The 20,018-nt window shown below is 42.8% G+C and overlaps 5 protein-coding genes across 5 annotated transcripts; 3 read left to right on the top strand and 2 right to left on the bottom strand. All coding sequences in view use genetic code 11, as the record gives it.

Moving 5' to 3' along the window:
- Window positions 1-2,648: 2,648 nt before the first annotated feature.
- On the top strand, window positions 2,649-3,925 carry EGR_09726 (Histone deacetylase complex subunit; the record flags this gene model as incomplete). Its single annotated transcript, XM_024498975.1, has 4 exons — window positions 2,649-2,659; window positions 2,942-3,373; window positions 3,452-3,725; window positions 3,800-3,925. 4 exons carry the CDS (start codon window positions 2,649-2,651, stop codon window positions 3,923-3,925), a joined length of 843 nt encoding a protein of 280 aa, XP_024346611.1.
- Window positions 3,926-4,063: 138 nt separating this feature from the next.
- On the bottom strand, window positions 4,064-6,175 carry EGR_09725 (39S ribosomal protein L21; the record flags this gene model as incomplete). The annotated part of the gene is made up of 6 exons (XM_024498974.1): window positions 4,064-4,122; window positions 4,163-4,483; window positions 4,521-4,591; window positions 4,625-4,769; window positions 5,520-5,691; window positions 6,161-6,175. The coding sequence occupies 6 exons, from the start codon at window positions 6,173-6,175 to the stop codon at window positions 4,064-4,066; spliced, it is 783 nt and encodes a 260-aa protein (XP_024346610.1).
- A 345-nt stretch (window positions 6,176-6,520) lies between these two features.
- EGR_09724 (Forkhead box protein J1) lies at window positions 6,521-9,599 on the top strand (the record flags this gene model as incomplete). Its single annotated transcript, XM_024498973.1, has 5 exons — window positions 6,521-6,742; window positions 6,773-6,851; window positions 6,932-7,122; window positions 7,909-8,667; window positions 8,739-9,599. The coding sequence occupies 5 exons, from the start codon at window positions 6,521-6,523 to the stop codon at window positions 9,597-9,599; spliced, it is 2,112 nt and encodes a 703-aa protein (XP_024346609.1).
- Window positions 9,600-9,639: 40 nt separating this feature from the next.
- EGR_09723 (hypothetical protein) lies at window positions 9,640-12,989 on the top strand (the record flags this gene model as incomplete). Its single annotated transcript, XM_024498972.1, has 3 exons — window positions 9,640-9,763; window positions 12,764-12,828; window positions 12,864-12,989. 3 exons carry the CDS (start codon window positions 9,640-9,642, stop codon window positions 12,987-12,989), a joined length of 315 nt encoding a protein of 104 aa, XP_024346608.1.
- A 3,422-nt stretch (window positions 12,990-16,411) lies between these two features.
- Window positions 16,412-19,890, bottom strand: EGR_09722 (Dual specificity testis-specific protein kinase; the record flags this gene model as incomplete). Its single annotated transcript, XM_024498971.1, has 5 exons — window positions 16,412-16,528; window positions 16,617-16,814; window positions 16,917-17,088; window positions 19,183-19,490; window positions 19,756-19,890. The coding sequence occupies 5 exons, from the start codon at window positions 19,888-19,890 to the stop codon at window positions 16,412-16,414; spliced, it is 930 nt and encodes a 309-aa protein (XP_024346607.1).
- Between the last annotated feature and the right edge of the window lie 128 nt (window positions 19,891-20,018).

Below are 20,018 nucleotides of genomic sequence, written 5' to 3'. Positions count from 1 at the left end.
GACTACATGGACTCCTCCGTCACTGTGGTGCCATACCATTCGGCTGTTGTCAATTCTGTCGAAAGTTTGTTGGTCCATTGTAATTTAAGGGACAGATATCCTGTAGTCATGTATTCAACCACGAGAGCTATTCAGCTTTCGGAGGTGGCATGAGTATCCACTTGTGTCTATAGCTCTACCACCCCTCTTCTAGACCAGCAATACCTTATTTCATCTCCCAGGAATGACTCGGGGCACTGCATTACATCCACAATTCAGTTCTTTGCAAACATCGGGGAGAACTCAGGTGCTACGCCTTTCCAAATGGTTCTACAATGCTCAGTCCTGTGGTTTATAATACCTTTAAATTGTCTTTTTCCCTTTTGACATCAACAGTGGTCAGTGAGCTTGACTGAAAATTCACACCTTAATGATGTTCCAACTTCTCACTCCACCTCTAAATTTTACGGGGTACCTAGATGTCATCACACAGCGGGCATCCTTTGTTCCACATTTCACAGCCATTTGAAGTGGGTTTCTTTGCAATTCTTTAACACTTTCACAAATGACACTATGAAACACAGTCAAGAACTCTTGAAGTATAATTGGTGAGTCAAAGTGACCGTCCTATAAAATACATGCAATTTGGTGTAGTGCCATCTGCACGCCAACGATGTTTGGCAGTAGATTGTGAGTACTTTGCTCACGCAAACCTGTCCCAACACGCACCTCCGATGGGCATGGCAATTCAACGTTAATCATCACTTTCCTGCCGTCTCGATCTTTAAAAAAGTCATGAAAGTGTTTGACGTTAAGTGAATGCTCCGTTAAAGCTTTGACAACAACGTTGGTAGATATTTACAATAGAATTTGGATTGTCTAAAATCGTAAAGGATCGTCTGCCAGCATTCTACGATGGCTAGAAAAATATTATTCATGGAGCGGTAGACCTACACCCTGAGGCAAAATTCTGTTAAGATCAGACTTATTGAAATACTAAGTTTATGATCATGATCAGCATTAGCAAAAGAAGTGTCAAAAAATTATCTAAAGAAAAGGAAGGCTTTTCGTGCACAACGTAGAGGCAAAGAGCCTTTAAAGTGGTTTGTTATTTAATGCACCCAAACTTCGATTAAATGTCACCATTTGCTTGAGTGTAGCACAACAGTTGCTGTCAGTCAAAGTATGAAATAACCTCAAAGACTGCTTTAAGAAATGACTAACCTAACAAAAGTGTCATTGGCCATTGTTTCTTATGCAATAAACCCAAAAAGTTAAATAAAAACTTTTGTTGACCAAAAATGTCCCGCCTTAAGTTAAAAATTAAGAAGGGCATACGGAAGTTGGCGAAATATAGAAACGGTCGGTCGATGATGCTCCAAGTCCAGGAGTCCATTGGTATTCTAGTACTGCATTAGAATCGGCATCAGTTGCCTCGGCTTTAAACACCCTTGTACCAGGTCCAGTTTTTGATTCTTCAGCTAATACAGCTTTTGCCATTGAAGAGGGATAATTTGGCCAAAATGGGACAAAGACAGGTGGCTCATCATTTACGTCAAGCAAATGCACGGCAATGGAAAATTCATTTGTCCTATAAGAGTCTAAAATTAAAGAAAAATATTATAGTGATTAAAATGCTAATACTGGTACGGAAAGAAGGCGATTTCACACAATAGTGAACGTTGAAAACTAATAATAAAAAGAATAAAAGAACAAGTAGCAGTAAAATTAGTTTTGGTTTTGCAATTGTACTCCAATTAATTGGTTTAAACTACATAATTGCATTAGTTGCATTAATAAACATTAAAAAACAAATTCATACCGGACAATTTACCGTGAGAGAAAACTTTAACACCGATGGTAAAGAAAGACTGACTTTCGTAATCAAGTAGCGCATTACTTTTAACGCGAAGCTGGCATGTTGTTGTGGAAACATACACAGGATTATTAGCATAGTCGCCAAGAGGTACGCATTGAAGCGTCGAAAAATTAACGTAGTTTTTCAAGTGCAATAAGACGCCTCGACTAGTTTCAGGCACATACAGAGATATTTGATTTTGAAAGTCAGATAAAGCAAAAGTAGCGCTAAAGATGAGAAAGTGAACAATTTTGAGCATCGTGTTTGCTTTGAATTCTCGCCATATTATCAAATTTGACCTAATAAATCTTTGGTCATTTTCGATCGGTTAAAACGAAAATATGGAAAAATTATTCACAACAGCAATCCTTTCTATTGCATAAAGTAAATAGGATTAAAAGCAAAGGAGCTTAATTAAATGCCACGAGCTAAAAAACAGCTCAAATGATATTGAAAAATAGTTAAGAAACAGAATTATTGTAGATGCTGTTGCAAATATTTATAGATCCCAAAGTTTTTGCAATAAACGAATAAGGGATGTCTTTTAAAAAAATAAGTTAAAGGCATTTTTTGATCTTCTTCCTATATTGGCTTCATTTGACACGTTTGACTTCTTTTTCTCTTTTACCATTTCAGATAACAAAGCCTGCTTCGGTTCCCCAACACCCCAACTCCCGACTGTGCCAAATCCCATGTGTAGTTTCGCCTAGCTTCTATTTGGTTACCCTTCCTCTTTATTTAATTGGTTGGTTTTGGAAGAGTCCGCAATATATCTTTGGCTAGCCCTGATCTTAAGTGCTCAAATTATTTGATGGTAGTATAGTCGTTCTCTGCATTCGTTTGATTTTAATGCTTTTAGGAGTTCTTTTGTAAGCGTACATGGTTTAGTCATTTGCGACTATTATTAGTTAATTTGAGCTCTAGGATTTACTTACTGTTTTCGAAGATTTTGCTATTTATTAGGGAGTTGGATCTGTGTAACTCTGAACGTACTTTTTGACCTCTTAACTTGGATTCATTTGGACGACTCAGCATATCCTATATTCAGTTGTCATTGTTGCACTCGTACTTCACATTAATGTGTCATTTGTGTGCTTAAACCAGCCCTAGAATAATGTCTGTTACCTACACTGCCAAATGGGATGTTTCGCCTGATTCTCGCCGAGTTCGTCATGGTAGACAAAATGTGTCCCCATTACCTCCGGCAACCACTGGGCCAGTCCCGGAAACCCGTCGTGTTTTCCTCAAACGCAAACCCTCTACCTCGCTTGATCAACCTGGCAGCAACTTTGTCGCCCGCACCATGAAAGACGTTTTGAAGAACGGTGACACCTCGGATCGTGATTCAGTCGCCAAACGCCAGAGGTCAAGTATTGTCGTCGTCCCTAGTGCTACTTCTCCCAAGCCATCAATTGATAGAAGAACAGTTTGCCCCATTCTCGTGCGAGTCTTTTATTCTACCGATGGTCGACACACACCGCTGTCTTCTTTCTCTAGTGGTAAATTCCCACCATCTGAGCTGCATATCAACACTTGGTAAGAACAAAGCATCCCTAATTAGAACTGTAATCCCTTTGTGGCAGAGCTTTAGTTCCCCCCTTTACATCTAAACAGGTTGGACGTTAACTTGAAGGATCTATCCCATGAAGTGCTGTACGCCGTAAAAACGCTGCCAGGGGGACCCATTACAAACAGAAGACAACCCCTACGACTGGGCCGAACTACCCGCTTCCACTTCGCATCTATCTACCCAGATCCTATTCAGCGCGGCTCGTATCGCAAAAGAGATTTGGGCTCTTACATCATTCACCCTAGGGTAATCAACGATGAAGAAGAGAAGGACGTAACTGGTGATGGCGACGTTACTCTTGAGTCTAAACACTTCCAAGTATACCAAAACGAGCAAAAGGCGTTTCCTTGGTCTTACGATACACTGCTTCACCGCTTTACTCTCTTTTTCAGATCGGTGACTACTTGGACGTCGCGATTTCTACCTTTGACGAAATGCGTGGCTCACTAGGTGAGGAAGGTAATCGCACAAATTACAACAGACGAACACACGACAGGAGCGAGGCCATACGTTTTTAATTCCATCCTTGTACAGTTGCATTTTCAACTAATAAATCTTCAGTAAAGCAAGCGGCCTGTCCGCCTTGAAATCGAAGAAAATGCTGCTCCATGTCCGTTTAGAAGGAAAACAATCTCAAAAAGGGCATTTCATAAGAACTAGACATTCTTTATGGCTACATCCACGATGCGTAAAGTTACCAGATTGTCTTGGTACACTAGGTGAAAGGGAGGGTTGAGGAAGCGTGGGGTGCTTACCTCTCATTACCCGGTGCCGTCTTCTCCGATGGAATTGGTACCAGAGTGAGGGGTGCCGCAAGGTTTTTTCGACTACCATGGCTGTGACTAGAACATTATTCCTTGGAAGAAGGGGTCTGCCGACAATGGAGAAATCAGCATTTCCTGCAAGTAAGATTTTCTCCAGACGGATTAGTTCACCGGGTTCGGCTTCAATGAGAGGTGCTTTAACAGAGATAAGGTCATTATTGGTGACTTTGAATTGTTTTCCTGCGAAGTGGACGACTGCGAAGTATCGGGAGGCGTTCTTGGCTAGAGATTCAGCTACATTTTTACGAACCTCTGACGGGGAAGTAACAGAAAAGTCTGAAAAGTATACCATTATAGACTTCGATGTCTGCCTCTGATGGGCCATTTTTAAATACATCCTTATCCGGATCAATGGCAATTCTAGAAATGCAATAATATTGCATGGGGATTTACTTCTCTTCTTCGAGAACACTGTATATTTTGTTAATTTTGTAGCGATAGGGTTTTCTGGGTGTGTTTCGTCGGATCCAGTCGAATGTATTAAAACTTAAGTGGATATTTCTTGAATTGGCTACCAAAAATGATTGGCTTTGACCGGCTTTCACCAAAGAAAGGAATCCAGATTTAAATAAAAGGCCACACCGGCTATACATGGCCATTGGCATTCAAGCACATAGCTAGATAAGAGGAGAAAATTATTTTAAGCAGAACGAATAATAAGCACACACTACGGAAGACATACACCCAAAACACTAAGCTTATATTGGCGTAAATGTGGCTGCATAGGAGTTCAGTGGAATAAAACTAGATATAGAGGAGAGTCATGATTTTGTTGTATTTATCACGGTTGTACATGACAGCAAATTACAAAATACAGGGCTCTATTTTGCATAACAAATTGAAAACGTTAAGGGTTATTTTAGTGCCACAGCACAAGGGTAATAAAGAGAAGTCAAAGACAAACAACTGGACCATGCTTCCAAAATGGCAGAAGAAATAATTAAATGCAACGAGGTGATAATCAGCAATTAATAAGTAGATAGACCACAACAACGGGAGCGCTAGGGGAGACTAAATGGTACACGGCACCCAGATTAACTCATAAGGTATTTGATCAATAAAACATCGACGTCGGCAAGCCTTTTAGTCAAGACATTAACATAAATCAGAAGTAGCATGCGGGACAAAAGGAAATCTTTGATTACAAATACACCAAAAAACACTAAGCGTGCAGACCCAATCTCTTACACTCTAATTGGAATAGCCCACAAAAACTAGGTCTTTCAATTAATCCACATGAGTCGACTAACTTTTGCAATAAAGATATTCCGAAAAAAGTTAAAACCACCTCTTTGCAGCAAACAAATGCCTGAAAGATAAATCCCACTGATTCGAAATGGGCCAGCGACGAAAAATGCTAAACTGTCGCGTAGTTCGTTCGATAGTATTATACGCAAATAGCTAGCCGCAGCTTTATTGCCTAACAGCCTATAAACGTGGTAGCAAATAATCCGTTTGTCCTTATAATGGGTTGTACCAAGTTTTACAATTAATTGAACCGATAGGTTAAGAGAAAAGTGGAGGCTTCATGCTAAATGCAATAAAATAGCACTATTCCGTCCGTCCTTTTAGCACCACATGCTCTATGAAGCTTATCTTTCATAATTTAGAATATGACAAATGAAGGAACGATGTCAAATTATATGTCCATCAACAACCCTGGTAGGTACAGAACGGAGCCATCTAACTTCATTTAAGTGATTCATAAGTTAAATGATCCTTGAAAAGGATAATACCGAGAAAGAACAAAATGCGATTTAAAGACTGAACTGCTTCTACGTTGTATAAAAGCTCGAGTTTACAGATTCAACTTGGTAATGCAATATTTTAGGGCGAATTTGCTTTTCGTATTAACTAAATGATTTGAAGGCTGCAACTGATTTCTTTCAAACACATAGTAGGGCTCACTGATTCTTAATGCCTATTTACCTTTGAAATGAGCATTAAAATCAAACTTTTGAAAGGAAATAAATTTGCTTCCTCATTTTGCCATAGCTTACTCGAAATTATATTATAGTTAACTGAGCAAATCCACAAACTTGTTCAACCCGTTTTCTTTTTACATTTTGTTAAGCTTTTTTCAGGCCCTAAGTGTACCTTATGGACTGTGAATTTCTCCTCTCCAGACATTATTTGTTTATCCAGACCAAGCGAACGTGGTAATATATATCCCAGACACGTCGTTCTCCTTTTAAAGTTTTTGTGGTGGCTGTGCATGTTTGTTGCTTTCGTTATTTCTGGATACTTAAATCAATTTGCCATTATCTAATCTTATTATTTCTCGATGACATGACAGAGGTCAGAATTGTTCCACGCGATTCAACTTATCATTTCATAACTAATGATTCAAATTTTAACAACGCGAAACCTGCCTATCGCAGTACATTTTCTTCATCTAACGGAGGCTCCCAACTTTCCATTCTTGCTCAAAGGTTTCGTGAGAATTGGTTAAAGTGTAATCCATCGTTTCGTGATTCTGATGATTCCCTGACTAACCTGACTTGGCTGTTCGTAAGTTCACTATTCGATATAATCTCTAAGGATATGAACCCATTTTCTCTCGAGTCCGACGGTTTTGGCGCGAGCAGAGGCAACAAATTCGTTATCGACCGCCCAACAGGTTTGTTTTATCCGATGCATCTATTCTCCTAGTTTTCGCCAACGCAAAAATTTCTTGGCATCCAACACACCCGTACGCAGGTAGTTTGCTGGATCCCCAGGTTAGAATGGATTATCGAACGAAGTGGACCGGAAAGCCTCCGTTTTCTTACGCCTCTTTAATCTGTCTGGCTATGAGAGAATTGGGGAAGCCCAAGGTTACCCTGTCGGATATTTATGGCTGGATCATGGCCAATTTTGCGTATTATCGCCATACAGATTCTAGCTGGCAGGTATAAAAGACTCCTTGCAGTTAAATTCGTGTGTTGTTGTTATACCTTTTAGCTCATATTGTTTTTAACCCAACTTTTTGGTCCTGATTGACTACTTTTCCCACAATTGTCTGTCATTCTGCTCCATGGAACGATTTTGAAGAAAGTTCCTAAATTTGATTTACGAGCCGATAATCGGTTTATGATATTTCGACTAAAATGTTAGGAAATTTTCAATAAATTGCATAGTTTTGTGCACCATAAATTACAAAAGATATAAACTCTTCATAATCAAAGATGATAAGTTCATTTTAGATTACTGCTTTAGCAGAATTACCATCCTGTTTCAATGATTACATAAGAAAGGTATTGATACATTCTCATAGACCTTTTTCTCATTACAGTCCTGGCTTGAGGGTGCATTTTGCAATCATTTTGGTAGAAAGTGTTGCAATTCTTAATATTTACTACTTCAGTTATTTTAAGCTTGATACGTTTACTAGAGTTGTTGTAAACCGTGCAGTAGCATTCAAGTTTTTCCGCCGTTCAAGAGTAAAATTGCATTTAAGGAAAGTGGAAACTATTTTGGACATTAACATTAGCATTTATCAATATTTACATTATTCCGCCTTGATTATGAATTTTGTTCCTCCTAAAACCAAAACCTAAAAATCATTTAAAATTTCTTTGGTGTCTATTAACTTGAACCGAAATTATTGTAGAGTGGTTCAACACTTATTAAGCCTGGAATTGGACAGCTCGGTTTATATTATACTTAAAGTTACTCATGGGCTTTTGGTGTTTCAGAACTCCGTGCGGCACAATCTCTCTCTGAATAAGTGTTTTGAGAAGGTACCCCGCGAGAAAGGCGAACGCGGAAAAGGGGGTTTCTGGAGGGTGAACCCTCGGCATGCAGACTGGTTGGAGGCCAATTTGGCCAAATGTCGTCGAGCTGCGCCGCCTCCAGGGCCTCCGCCTCCAATTCCGCGGTCTCTTCTTCTTGAAAAACAACAGGAACAGCAGCAACAACAACACTACTATCAACAACAGCCGCACCATACAGACGGCATCTACCTCACCTTCTCACCAACCGCCTCACAACCGGCACCATTGCCTCAACAGTCACAGCCACAACAGCATCATGCCTCAACACTCATCTGCTATCAGTCAGTCAGTGTACCTCCGGACGTGTCCAATGAGATAGAAACAGTCACCGTTAAAACAGCGTCTGAGGCCTTTCAACAGCACCAGTCTCATCCTCAGGCGCAACCACACGTGCGTCGCAGAAAGACACCACCGTGTTCGATGTACCCACCGGCGGAGAAGTTTGGCGGGGAACCGGATTTGGTGGAGGTGGGTCGTAAACCACCTCCATACCCTGCTTTTTCGAATCGGAAGAGGCTAGCTTTGGCTGCATCCGCTTCTCGTCAGCGGCATTCCATGTGGTCTCAGTCATTGGGTCTCAAAAGAGACACCACACGACCCGGTGTAGTTAGTGAGAATGGATATATAAACCAAAAATCATGGAAATCGGAAGAGTCAGGGTCTAGGTTCTCCCACTTTCAGGTTTGTCAAAAAACACTGTGACGTATACTAGTTTCGATTGTGAAATTTCTTGATTATTTTTCCGCTTTTAGTCTGCCTCTTCATTCGCAGTGCGGAAAAGACGTAATCTCGTGATGGACACTAGCGAGGCGTTTTATTTGCCTCAAGCTAGAAGGCAGCAGCCCACCACAATGGTGGACACTTATGAACACAAACTTTCCACCAATGAAGCTTCCACTTACGCTTTCGCGTCCACCTCTGAAGGATCGAAAAGTCGCGTAGAGACACAAATGAGGCAGACTTTGCCCGAGGAACAGACATCTCTTCTGCCAGATCATATCAGTCTACCCTGTTTGGACTCACTACCTGGCATTGCTGAGGAGCCAGAAAATATGGAGACGAACACCACTGTCGTGGAGTCATGGAAGGAGGATTTTTTCGACTTTCCCGGTGTCCTACCATGGCAGACGGTATCGGCGGGAGAGGATCGTTCTAATCTCACAGTAGAATGTAACACACCAGATCTAGAACCAACCAGTCGCACAGTGCAGTCTCCATCTTCCTCGAGTCCGAGTCCTCTAGCCTCTTTTGCTTCCTTTGGACAGTCGGTGGCTAGTTCGACCTCTTCGAACACGGATTCAGGCGTTGCATCTTTGGTAAACCCTTCCGATGGTCTAGATTTGGGTCCGCTTGATCTTGACTTTGACACAGTCTCGTCTGCACTTAATGATCTGGTCGAATCAAACAGTTGTGTTATTCCACCGATTGACGTAGACTTTGCCGATCTGGGAGATTCCATGTCCAAGTCGCTCCAGACGCCAACAGTGTCATCGGCGTCTGCGTTCGATGCACCATCAGAAAGTCGAGATTTCAACGATTCCACCTGGAATTTTGACATCAATAATGGTGTCAGTGAAGGTGGATTCTTTGAGAACGGCCTTGCTCTTACCTAGCGCCGAGGTGTAGAGGGGAAAAACGTTGCCAATTTTGCCAATGTGCTGTCAACTGCTTTTTCTCCCACCTCCTCCATCTCTTCCTTGTTGGTTGATTCGCGCCTCATCTTCTAAGATTGACTTTGTGGTTTTGTATAACTTTATTAATAGTTGTGATACACTATGTGAGGGAGGTGGTGGTTACTGTCCCAACACATCATCGACCTCGGTTCATGCACTACTTGAATCCCTCCTCCTCCTCCTTCCCACAAAACACCAAGAAGACAACTTTTAGCACCCTACTCCCCATCCTTCCCCTTTAATTCTCCTTCACGGTTGTATAGTTCTCTTTTAAATCGGTTAATTTTAATTTTGCAAACCACACGTCTCAAGATGTGATGGTAATGCCAGGATTAGGCGAGGAAAGTGGTTCGAGACAGTGCGAATTGCGTCCTTGAACATTTCCTCTCGATTGCTAATTATGCACGGCATTTTTTCCCACTGGAAAAAAAAACACCAAATGCGTGCTCAAACCTTCGCCTTTTCGTGTTCTAGCAGCTGTGGGAGTTTGTTTATCCACAAGTAAGCGTGTTTGTTAGTTTTCTTTGTTTGGGCTTTAGTTCTACTCAAATGTTGTAGGCGGTGGTTGAGACACTCACTCCACTGTTCATTCAATAATATCGATTTTTTGGTGGGCCTCGACGTCATTTGTGCGTGAGGCACAGATGTACTTTAGGCCAATCGATTGCTCCCACCACAGTCTATGCGGTGGGCTGAATTAGCGGTCACGCCGACAGTCACACCACCTCTTCGGTGTGGATGCGTCAGTGGCATTCTACCTTAGCGTTTGGAGATGGATTTCTGATTTTACTGATCCATCGTGATGTATGCTTATATCAACGGGTTCCACAGTGCCTTGATGTTGCCTTTTGTGTTCCATCAGTCGTCTATAATAACGACTTAGGTGACAGGAACGCGCCAGCCATCGTTACATTTAATAGTCCCTGGTCCCTAAAGTCCGCAATGTTTTGGTGCGCTAAAGTTTATTACAAACCGGAAGGGCGACACATCCAGTTATGAGGGGAATACTTTAGGCGTGACCCCACCTTTAATCCCACTGACTCAAACAAGTGAGTCATCGTCGGAGGTGGCGGCCAGTGGACGCGACTGTCAAAAACCGTCCTGTCAGTGTTGAAGCAACTTTTATAAAAGGCCTCATCACGACAGATTGTGATAGTATTTTTCATTATAGTCGATTTAATGAAAGAGTTTTTAAATTGCTTTAAAAATGTGGATATAATTTTCACCTCTCACAACTTAGGCTGGCGGCAGTGGTTCGTGTCTTTGGGTTTCGTGCAATCACGACGCCATTGCATCGTCACGTTTGAAGAACCAACTATCCGCCTTTCAGATCATTCTGTGATTCACTAGCTCCATATCCAGCAATTCTTTCTTTTTGGTAAAATTTGCCAACAACTCTACATTGGATTCCTTTATAACAATAACAAACTCTTCTGGAATGTATCTGAGGAACTACGCCGTAGAGTGCACCTGCTCGAGGATTTGTCCCCCTGACCCGGATTGTGGAAGACTACTTGGAATCAACTTCATGCATTGGAGGCTCAACCACTTCGAAGCCCAGTGCAGGGTTGGGCGCGAGGGAGGAGGAGGCGGTGGTGGTGAAGGGCCACAAAGGCGATAGAGGCCATCGCATCGTGTTCACACCCGCTTGCGTTTGTGTAAGTGTATGCTAATCGCCGAGATCCTGCATAATCGTATGGTTGGGTCGCAATCAGACGGGTATAGGGGATGTGCACGTGGAATGAGCGAGACTCCCCTTTATTATGCTAATGCACAACGGGGAGACGGGGTGGATGGGATGGATGAATGAATGCTTGGAGGGGAGGGGAGGGGGGAAGGTGTGAGTCGGCATACTTCTCTTTCCCTGCATCTTTTACCTCTATCGTACCGCATCATAACTACGCGATCTCTTCAGCACGGTTCTCTCCAGACCCCATCCATCCTGCGTTGTTGGTGGCACTAAGCGAGCCCAAATATCAAATAAATGCGTTGATCACAAGGCAGACAACCCTGGACAGTGCTTTCTAGCAGTACCAAGAAATGCACGCCTGCGTGCGTGCCTTTCAAAGCACCACGACTACTTTGTGGTAACCCATTCCCTGGGTGAGGAGAAAAAAGGAAAACTGTAAAACAGAAAGACGGTTGTTTAAGTTGAGTGTTTTGTCAACCATCGCCCAGGTTTTCCCTGCGTTTAAGTCACCTCACACCTGCCTTACAACCACCTCTAGACTGCTAGAGATGCTGCACCACTGGGTGGACAAAACCAAGTCCCACCGAGCAGCTTCGCTAATATAGCCGCCATTAGATGAGAGATGGAATAGCAAAATCATCACATCAAATAGGGCGGAGGTTTGTACCGTGCGAGTTTCCGTTTGTGTAGGTGAGTGCGCATGATAACGTCTCAAATAACCCAACATTCGGCATTCACAGTTGTGCTCACAAAAACTTCTCTCTCTCGCTCTTTTTCTCCGTGCGCTCAGATTTCATCTCCCCAATCGTGCAGCAAGGCTATTGTTTCGATTATCTTATTTTGTTTTGTCTTTCTTTTTTTCCACATTACAATTAGTTACAATTGCCAGATGGGAAGTGCTGCACATTTTTGTCACCCCAAATCGACCCATGCTTGGTTATATCACATTAAAATGAAGATTGTGGCACCAGCGTAATAGGGTGGTCTGCCAATGCCCCTTCGCCGGGTGGCCGGGTCATGTCAGCAGCCCTCTTGTCCTGCCGTACGTCGACAATACATGTCATGTCCTAACATTACGTCATCTTTTTTTCTCCAGGAGAGTCTTGAGGTGCCTCATACCATTCCATACAAGCCGCCTGATTGCGTTAAAAGTGGTAAAAAATGGTACTTCCACAAATTACATGTGGCCGGATATTCTTCAACAGCTCACTTAGGGTTATTTTCCATGCCTAGGTACGACTATGTACTTAGAAAAAGCTAAAATACGGTTCGTAACAAAGCAGTATAAACTAAGATAGGCTATCTTCTGTTCTTATTTATGGGCAGTTGTGAAATTTTCCCGAACAATCATTAACTACAGTATCAATTTCCCTAACACCAGCGATTACCCTTTTCGAAACTGTCAATACTGCAGATAGATGTGCCCCTAATGCTTTATTATATTATTTGTTTTCTACATGTAAAAAAGCTTGTTTGCTGGTTTGCTTTCCTAATTTAGTTTTCATTAAATAAAGGCTGAAATGACTACTACCGAATTCAAACTAAAGCCGCTTCGAATGTCCTTCTTTTCCTTTTTGACATTTTTTGCTTTTTCACAATACTTCTTTAACGTCCCAAGTATTATCTCGAATATTATGTAAACTTTAAATTTATCAATCCATGATTTACATGCAATCTTAATGAAAGGTCGTTTCAGTTCAAAAAATGTTACTCCCTATACTCCTGCCGTAAACAAGCAAGCTAAACGATGGCATGTTAGAGGAAGATGAAAAAATAGTTATTCTGGATTGGAGTTTGAATCTACAGTAATGACTCCAGTCACTTGTTTGAGCATTGCTATGGTTACCAGTACTTACGACCGCCAGTATTGTTCCCCTCAATTCTTCCGCACGCCTTCACGTGACAAACATGAAGCTGGCTGTACTCTGCTAAGTAGTGAGGCAAGGTCAAATTTTGGAAGTGTCATAAATCTACACAAAGCGAAGGGGAGAACTTTATATGCCTCAGGACTGGCCACATAGATGCTTGCCCAAGGTACGAAACCTCTGAGGTGGTACAACAGCTAGAAAGTCCCTCAATGTCAATCTGTGCATGTGGACGGAGAGTGTGAAATTAAATTCAAGTGCATACACAATTTACGAGTGTGAAGTTGAGATAGAGGAAATGAATGCAATCTTGTTAAATTGCAGATTTGGAATGTTGGCATTGAAATTTTTTCTAAGATTCCAAAAGAGTAATTCAACTCTTTAAAAAAGGAAGTAATGTTAACCAAGGAAAGGCGCGTAAGAGTTTTATTGCCCTAAGGCTATGCATTCGTGAATGGATTGTCATGGCGACCTATAAACAGGTGCTTAAAGGAGAGAGGGAAGCTGTCCTGAAAACGATGGCTCAGCCACCGTCGTCATAAGCTGTGGGCGTAGACATATGACTCAGCCCATTGTTTCCGCCCTGAACCCAACTAAATTACTCCATCATCTTTTCGTTCCCTAAATAAAAGGGTACTAAACTTCTCCTTTCATTCATCAGCTATCGGTTTTGCCATGTTTACTTGTCCACCGGAGCAGGCGTCTTCTAGCCTTGATACGGTTTCACAGTATCATGTTCGTGTATAACTTGCGAATGGTCTTGATGTAGCCATGTGGCAAGGCGGTGGCCGAGGTATTTGCAAAGGGATACATTAAATAACCGGTTAGGTGCTCGCCAAATTCAGCGGGAATCGCTAGCGTTTGCAAACATTCCCCATCCTTTTGCATCGTCCTCAAAACGCTATTATTTATTAAATAGAAAATGGCTTTAAATTTTTTGGCGAAAAATGGAAGTAATAACAAACAGTAAGATGCTGTCAAGCGGTAGCTAATGGAATGCCTTCTAACTGCACAGTAAACCACTCAGACCTTCTTAGTCTTCCATATTTCCTTTCCTCAAGTCGGTGAAATGGAGCCCTTCCACTACTCTGGCAGCCCTTCTATGCATTGGAAAGAAAGTCATTTTAAGTGTATATTTCTTCTTTAACACCCAAATGGGCTCACAAACAATCTAACCTAATCATTTAGATATCCTTTATAATTTGAGTAAGAAGATGATGGGCGAGACGAGTGTTCATCGTTGTGTAGCAACCTAAGACCTCCTTTAAGACAAAGTGTGACATAATACTCGGGCGGAATATGTATTGTCGACATGTCCAAGGGCTGGGTGGGGGACTAATGGCATAGTTCGAAGGCGAATAGCAGAATTAGTGAGAGTGAAATCTCTACCTTTTGAGACCTATACAACCATTTAATTTCCTCCATTATGTCTATCCTGATTTACTAATTCATCACCGAAGACTTTGACTCAAGCCGCTGACACTCATCGACCCTTTACGACAAAAGACCTGTGTAATGTAAAGTACCTTATCAAAGGATCCCAAACTTAATATTTTCACCCATTATTGTTGCTTCCTACCGGTTGCCAAAGCAACAGCATCTAGTATGGCCTAGTCTACGTTGACATAGCAGAGGCGATGGGCGTCGACCCTACCTCGTGAGTCAGTTAGCCTATGACACGAACGGAAAACCAGCGCTTACTCAACGACCTTGGATAAACAGGCCAGAGAAACTGACTTCCCATTCGACAGCCGCTGCCTTGTCCCATATGTGTGTATGGAGCAAAGCCAGACCTTTTGTATTTTCAGGCTTGAACAATCACGATGGGGAGTTGGAAAGAAATTACAGGACAAAGCGGTTTAATTTGGTGATATATTTAACAGCACGGTGACGTAAGACGTCATGGTTCTGGCCAATACCTTGGTCCTATGGAATTCAGTCCGCCAGTGTGCCTCCGCTGAGCGGTCTCGCCTCCGGGCCAAGCCAGTACCCTCCAAATCCTGCTGCTTGTTGACAATGCACATTTCATCCGAGTATTCCTTTCACTGACAACAAAAGTTACCTCCCTCAGACATCACAGAAGGAAGACTTCTACTTCAGATGATAGTTGAATCTGAAGAACTTCACTAGAGAACGCTCACTAAACAAGTGAACTTTTGTCACGCCCTCAATTCCCAATTCTTCGTAATGGTTTTTAACGAAGTGAGACCAGATCTCAACCAATCGAAATCCGCCCTAGGGATAAGACTCACCCTAAGTCCCCCATACTCAAATGCCTACTTACTATCCTGCAAACACTGATACCCCTCGCCTCCATGTTACCTTGAGGTGACTGGTACACGAGGTCCATTCACTGTAGAACATCAAATGACCTTTGGTGGATTCTCAGATCAATTACTCCCTTAGAATATTTCGCCTTGAATAGGCCACAATATTCAGGAACTTTATCCAGTATCTGAAGCCTTCAGTAGGTTTTAGTCTCCTCATCGTGGCAACTTCTTCCATAAGTCTCAATTCCAACCAGCGATTGGTTATAACACACTCACGGAAAGAGCACCGAGACCACGCGACAAGATGACACATTCATTCCCCACGGTTTTGGGATTCTAAGGTACTCTTTCCACGTCCATAACCTCTCAGCTCTCATATTTGCGGATGACAAGCCACACTACCACTTGGTATGCTTTACTATGTCTTCAAGGATGACTCGGGAGCGATACACAAGGGACCACGGTGAATAGAATAAAAAAAACGGAACATGTGCATCCCACGGGTATTTTAATGGTTCTACAAGATACCACGGAATATAGGGAGGCGATCACTGACTCGATAACGAGTTACACAATAACAAAGGATAAAAAGTAAATTCAACGAGTGAGAGAGGGAGAGAGAGTAAAACAAGTAGGGAAATTAGGCTTTCATGGGTGCCTCGTAGGGGAATGACTACGAGAGGTGTGAGCAAATAACTATACAGGCTGAATGAAATTCAGACTGGGAGAAGGTACGACAGACGTATCGAGGGAATGCAGTTGGCGGAGCATAGAGCATCTCTTTTTGTATTGACTGGCTGTACAAAAGAAAAGTGCTACTTAATTGGCAATAAGTGGGTGCTAAATACTGAGGTAGACAGGGACATACGTGATGAGAATGCATGTACAGGAGGAGGAGGAGGAGGGAGATTAAGCACCTATATGGAGTCATCCGAGACAATCCGGTGGAACAGTAGCAGCTGCTGCAGTAATTTGTTGACTATTGGTACTGCGTAAGGAAGAACTACTGAAGCATTTCCGCGAGCTCCTTTCAGCCGCGCCATCCTACAGAAGCGACAAGTTAATATTAGCATAGGAAGAGCTGTCACTCATCAACGGTCCGCGTAAAGAATCTTGTCTTCATGAGACAAACCTTTTCCACAGCTGCGAAATTAAATGCCCTCGAATCGATAAAGGCGGAGTCGATGGAATGACCTATTATTCGATCCGTGATTTCGTCCACGGAGGGACGTTCCAAGTGGTTAACTTTGCAGCAGTCCACTGCCAAGTCAAGAAACCACGATGGACAGTCTGGAGGTACAGGTAAATTGTCCTTATCAAGTCCGAACTCCTGTAATAAATCAAGTGTGAGACGATGAGTTTGCCAGTCTTGTAAATAAAAAATAAGGCTAATTAAATGAAATGAGTACATATATTTGGACTTGGAACCTACAGCGGTGCGAGGAATGGTGATTCCATTATTCACAAGACGCGCAATGAGCTCGCAGACCAGAAGTCCAAAGGCGAAGATATCAGCAGCCGGTGAGTAGGGCGCCAGTTTGCGCAAACACTCGGGAGCGGTGCAGTAGGCGCTGCCTGCGATTATTGTCGCGTCCACATTTCGCCTATCATGGCAAGAAAAGCGAAGGGAAAAAATACATCCACTTCGAAGCCTCAGCGGTAGAATAGGTGGGGAGATAAATGGCATGGAAGGAGCCTACCTCAGTGCATGGAAGGGCTCAATTGGATCACTACTAGACGAGTTATCTCAAATACAAGAAAAAAATCAGAGGCAACACTGCATTAAAGACACTCGACTTATGCAAATATGGCAGAGATTGCCATCACGTGGCACCGAGCTGTTCTGTGTAACAAAACACACAAGTGACTTTGACCAAAAACCATCCAACAGTCCAGCCTAGGTGATGTTATCGGCTTTAGCAACTGAGCCAAGGTTTGTTAAATACTTAACTCGTTAAAAGGAATCGCTACGATAATTTTCAATCCCTGGTTAATGCGACAGAAAGAGGCTTGCAAACCATCCATCCATCCAATTGGCTAGAGCTAGTGTTAAGGTAGTCGAAGCACCCTCCTCCCCCTCCCGTCCGGAACCAGGTTCAACCAACATTTAATGGAATGAGAATTTAAAAAAAAGGAGAGCAAAGCCATGAGCGCCGCCCCGATAATAAACCGACCCGAATGTGCGTTTTGCAGTACACGTAGAAAATCGCTTGCATTCTCCAGGTTACAGCAAGTCCATTCCTATTTCAAAAATCACACAAACAATGTTGGCGATCAACTGATGGAAGGCAACACCACCACAAACCTAGGAGTGGCTTCAAAAGTGCCGACAGCCTTAATCGCAGGGCGCAGACAACACACAACATGCACATTTGTCTGACCCTTGTCTAAAGATGTTTTTAGGCACAGTTGAGTGCGCCCGACCTTGAGGTAAATGTGAAAATTCACCCATCCGCCCCCATACCAGCCACCCATGTTTGGATTAAGGTGAGCTGGGAGAAGGTACTAAAAATAATTTGTATAGCTGCTACAGGCGATATAGTCAACAAGGTTGGGGCAACCCCCACGATCGTGCTTGATTACTTTAATTAGCCAATTTAAACGATTAAATTTTTGAAAATGCGGGTTTTTTGTGACCAGGTACCGGTTAGACGTCACTACAGGTCTCAGAATCAAGGACTGACAGCTACATGATTAAGACTCCTTTTATTTTGAAGGAATGAAGGAGGAACCGATGTAGCTCGTTCAAGCCAATGAAAGCACAGTATCAGGGGATGACCCTCGCGATCGTGATTGGTTAACTTAGATGAACAGCTTAAACAATTAAAATATTAGACAACGTGAATTTTTTTTCCGTGACTAAGCACCGGTTATTTACCCTACCGCCACTCTATGCAGCAAAAAGTCGAAGAAGAAGTAATTTTGTGCGAACTGAGTCCAAGGCAAATTTGCAGTTCAACTACGTAAATTAATAACCAAACCCCTTCACGCGCGTGTCTAGTCAGATGATCACTTCAAAGTTCTTGAAGATAAGAAAGAGGCAGTACTTTGCCATTAGCCTAGGTGGTCACACAGTGTGATTTCAAGTGCTCAGGCGATTTCATGATGCTACTCGGGGGAGGCAGTGGAGGGCACTTCAAGGTCAAGTAGCCTCAAATATCGCAGGGTACGGAGAGTGATTCGAGCCTTTGTTTATTTCCATTTCAGAAATTTCACAATGTCATCAATTCAGTGAATTTGTGCAGGACATGAATTCCAAACATAGCTTTTTCAGTTTTCGACCCTAAAAACAAGGCTGCCTCAGCATCACGATTCGGGAATAGTTTAGTTTGAGAATACTTCCACTGTCAACTTTAGTGAGTGCAGTTTAAAAGTACAGTAAATATGACCCCTCAGAGGGGAAAGGAGTTAATGTAGTTTGGGGGAACTGAGCATAAAACTGGAAGAGAAGGTCGGACTAAGGTGAGTAAGAAGGGGAATTCTATTAACTAATGAAAACGTAAACACCAAGGACACCATACATCTACTTTTTTTGGGCCTGGAAATCAACCAAACTGTTAGATTTGGAACTTAGTTACCATAAAGGGATAAAGAACACATGTAACGTGGTGGTGACACCGGAGCCAGATAAGAAAGTCTGGACGACACGCATATGTGAAGCTGGTGGATTAACAGTGTTTAAAGTGAATCCCACTTACTGCCGCAAATCGAGACAAACGCCCAGATCACCGACAACAGCAGTGTAAGGAGGGTAGCGGTGATACCGATGGAAGAGACTGGCAGGCGCGACAGAGGGGGTGACTATGGGTAGCCCGGCACAGGGCGCTGATTTGGGATCCCAGAGCTCGGTCATCTGATCGATGCTCAGTCCGTGGGAGGGTTCTGTCTGGGTGAACATGAAGATTTCTCCACCACCGCCGCCACCACCACCACCACTTCCATTTCGATTACAGGTCCAGGCTGGCAGTGGCATGGCTCCATCGCAATTGACGCGGATGAGAATGTTCTGCAATGAAAGGACATTTGCTCTTTAATTGCATCTCTGACCGTGCGCATGCATCTCACCTGGCAGCTGCGATGCTAATTGCGTGGTATTCTGTACCCCTACGGCAGTATAAAATCTACTGTCAGGTTGCTGCAGCTTATTGCGTCCTCAGGCATGACTTAGGCAATAAGTTAGCAGCAGCAAAAGTACAAAAAGTTTGAGCTCTTTGCCAGGATAAACACACTTGGCAGAAAGTCAACTGTTACGGATAGAAGTGAGACAGTACCAATTTTTGCCAAGCCCCAGGTTTGGAGCGCATCAATTGAGAGGAAGAGACTTTCAACAAGTCGAAATCGAATTTAAAGGAGTGAGAAAAGCATGACTCTACGAGGAAATAAAGGACGCGGTCACTGTAGAACATTGGCTAGCATTTGGCACTGCCTTCCGAGTCAATCCACCTCCGGCGCACAATATTCAGGAGTTCTAACAAAGTCTACAACATCGCATTAGCAGAGTTCCGCCCTCACGCTTGAGTGAAAGGAAGAATCT

This window comes from Echinococcus granulosus, assembly GCF_000524195.1.
Source record: "Echinococcus granulosus chromosome Unknown EG_S00163, whole genome shotgun sequence".
NCBI lineage: Eukaryota > Metazoa > Platyhelminthes > Cestoda > Cyclophyllidea > Taeniidae > Echinococcus > Echinococcus granulosus.
This window is presented reverse-complemented; position numbering and strand designations above follow the sequence as displayed.